This window comes from Curcuma longa, chromosome 13 (assembly GCF_044706935.1).
Source record: "Curcuma longa cultivar G26 ecotype Majalengka, Jawa Barat chromosome 13, ITB_CL_G26_1.1, whole genome shotgun sequence".
Classification (NCBI taxonomy): domain Eukaryota; kingdom Viridiplantae; phylum Streptophyta; class Magnoliopsida; order Zingiberales; family Zingiberaceae; genus Curcuma; species Curcuma longa.
Window position 1 is genome coordinate 115,288 of NC_133873.1, and position 2,447 is coordinate 117,734.

A 2,447-nucleotide genomic window follows, 5' to 3' on the forward strand; every position below is an offset into this window, starting at 1 on the left:
ATCTGGAAGATCATTGGTCGGAAAGAAATATAATTAATACAATTTTCACCGAAAGAAATCTAACAAATCCTTTAACGAAACATCTACCTCAAAGTTTGTCTGAGAGTCATGTAGAGGCCTATGGTATTATGACATCGGATGGGATAACGATTATCCTGTAGGCAATATTGATTTCGTTGATCGACTCTGAACATCAAAAATCAATTGTCTAAAACCTATTAATTCGAAAGAATTTCAGGAGATAGAAAATAAACGGCACTGTCAAAAATATTATTAAATCAAAATATTTTCCTTAACATTAACTAGATAATGATTTATATAGATCCAAAATCCTAACTTTTAAAAGAAAGAAAAAACTCTAATAGAAAAGAAAATTTTTTAACGGACTCAAAATCTTAAAAATCCTAAATGGATTTAAAATCCTCAAATATAAAAAAATAAAAAATTTCAAAACTATTGTAAATGTCAAAAACTCTAAAAATTACTAAAAATAAAAATACTAATAAAAATCTTTGGATCCTCCTAGATCAGTTGCCTTAAGTTGAAAAAAAACTCATCCTAGAGTTTAAAGTAATGTCAGTTGGTAGTCCAGGAGGAAGATTATTTGACATCAACTCAGTAAAATCTACTATTAGTTATTGGACTTTCGGAATCCTCATTGATCTATCGACAAGTACGATATCGTGGACGTTGCTCTTGTCCATTTCCACATCTCTCAAATATTTCTCCACCGGCTCCATACACTTCTTGAATAAGTCGATATTAAGTTCCTCAAACTTGGCTCTTATAATAGTGGAGTAGAAATGGATGCCCTCATTCAAGGAATCAATTTCAATAGTAGTCTGTGTAGTGGAGGAGAGTGTTCTCTTGGCCTTCTCACATGATATCCTCAACCTCCTGAGAGCCCTAGAGTTACCATTGGATATCCTTCTTGTTTTTCCTCTTGAACTGCAACAGTAGCCTTGACCACCCCTAGAGATGTTGGCTACTGGGATTATCATTTTCAAAGATACCCTCCATAATGGTAAAAAAATGACCAAGATAAAAAATGAGAACATTCTTCTGACCAACATAGCTTGCCTTCTTGTCAAGTCCATAGGCAATAGCACCAGTGGTGATGCAGGAGAGAATTTGAAGATTTTTATTATTAATTTTGATAATTTTTATTCTTTAGTAATTTTTAGAGTTTTTGGTATTTAGAGTAGTTTTGAAAAGTTCTATTTTTTATTTTAAAGATTTTTTAAATCCGTTTAGAATTTTTAGGAATTGAGTCCGTTAAGAATTTTTCCTTTTTATTAGGAATCTTTCTTTTCGAGTTTGTTAAGAAATTTTCCTTTTTATTAGAAATTTTTTTTGAATTTGTTAAGAATTTTTTTTATTAAGAATATTTCTTAGAGTTTGAGTCTATATAAATATCTTATGAATTGATATTTAGAAGAAGAAGTTTTGGTTTAATAATAATTTCGACAATGCCGTTTATTTCCCTATCTCCTGTTATTCTTCCAAACTAATAAGTTTTAGAAGATTATCTTCGGCGTTCGCAATCGAACCAACGGATTCAATATTACCCCTCGAATAATCGCTATCCCGTCCGGCATCAGTTGGTATCAGAACTCTCAAGATCCGATAGATCGTCGTCAGAGTTGTTATCGTGGTCGTGACAGGCAAATTCCGACAGAGGAAGTCTCACACCGTGAATGTTACACGCAAGATGAGATTCTTGATCTATAAAAGTTATCCCAGCCTCTAGCAGCACAAGATCGTAAAAGACAGCTCTCAGATTCGATGGATCGTCATTGTGGTCGTGATCGTGATCGTGATAGGCAGGTTCTGATTGAAGAAGTCTCGCACCGTGATCATAGCACTCGAGATGAGATACTTCAAGATCTACAGAGACAAATCACAAAGTTATTCCAGCATCTAGAGGCGCAAGATCATAAAAATAGTAAGTTCATTTATTCTCCTTTTGAAAATTCATTAATTTCCCATCGAGGAGAGATGTCGAAGCATAAGTTTGGTTTAAAAAAATTCGGGATCAACCGCCCCACCACCTACAACATCAAAAGAACACCAGCTACGCAACACCTCTAATGTTCCCCCTTCCTCCTACGATGGCAAGGATAACCATGAAGATAAGACCTCGACAACATCGAGTACGATCAGTCCCACTCTCTCGATCGTCCGATTACTGGAGGAGATGTAGATGACGACAAGATTGAAATATTTGGTGATCCAGTTTAGGATGATGTTGACGAAGAGGAGATAGATCTAGACGAAGTGTTGATCGAAGATCAGAAATCCACTTTGTCTGACGGCAAGCAACAACTTGGTTCATTTGTCGATGAAGCTTCAGTCTTCATCGTCTCATCTTGCATTGATTTGGCGTCCCAATTTATTCAGCATAATGAAGACGAGACCGAGTCAACTGACAAGTCAATATTTGATGA

General features: G+C 35.1%; 1 protein-coding gene across 1 annotated transcript; it reads right to left on the reverse strand.

The window, feature by feature from the left end:
* Positions 1–635: 635 nt before the first annotated feature.
* On the reverse strand, positions 636–1,001 carry LOC141844440 (heat shock 70 kDa protein 1-like). The gene has a single exon (XM_074732494.1). It carries the CDS (start codon positions 999–1,001, stop codon positions 636–638), a length of 366 nt encoding a protein of 121 aa, XP_074588595.1.
* Positions 1,002–2,447: the final 1,446 nt, after the last annotated feature.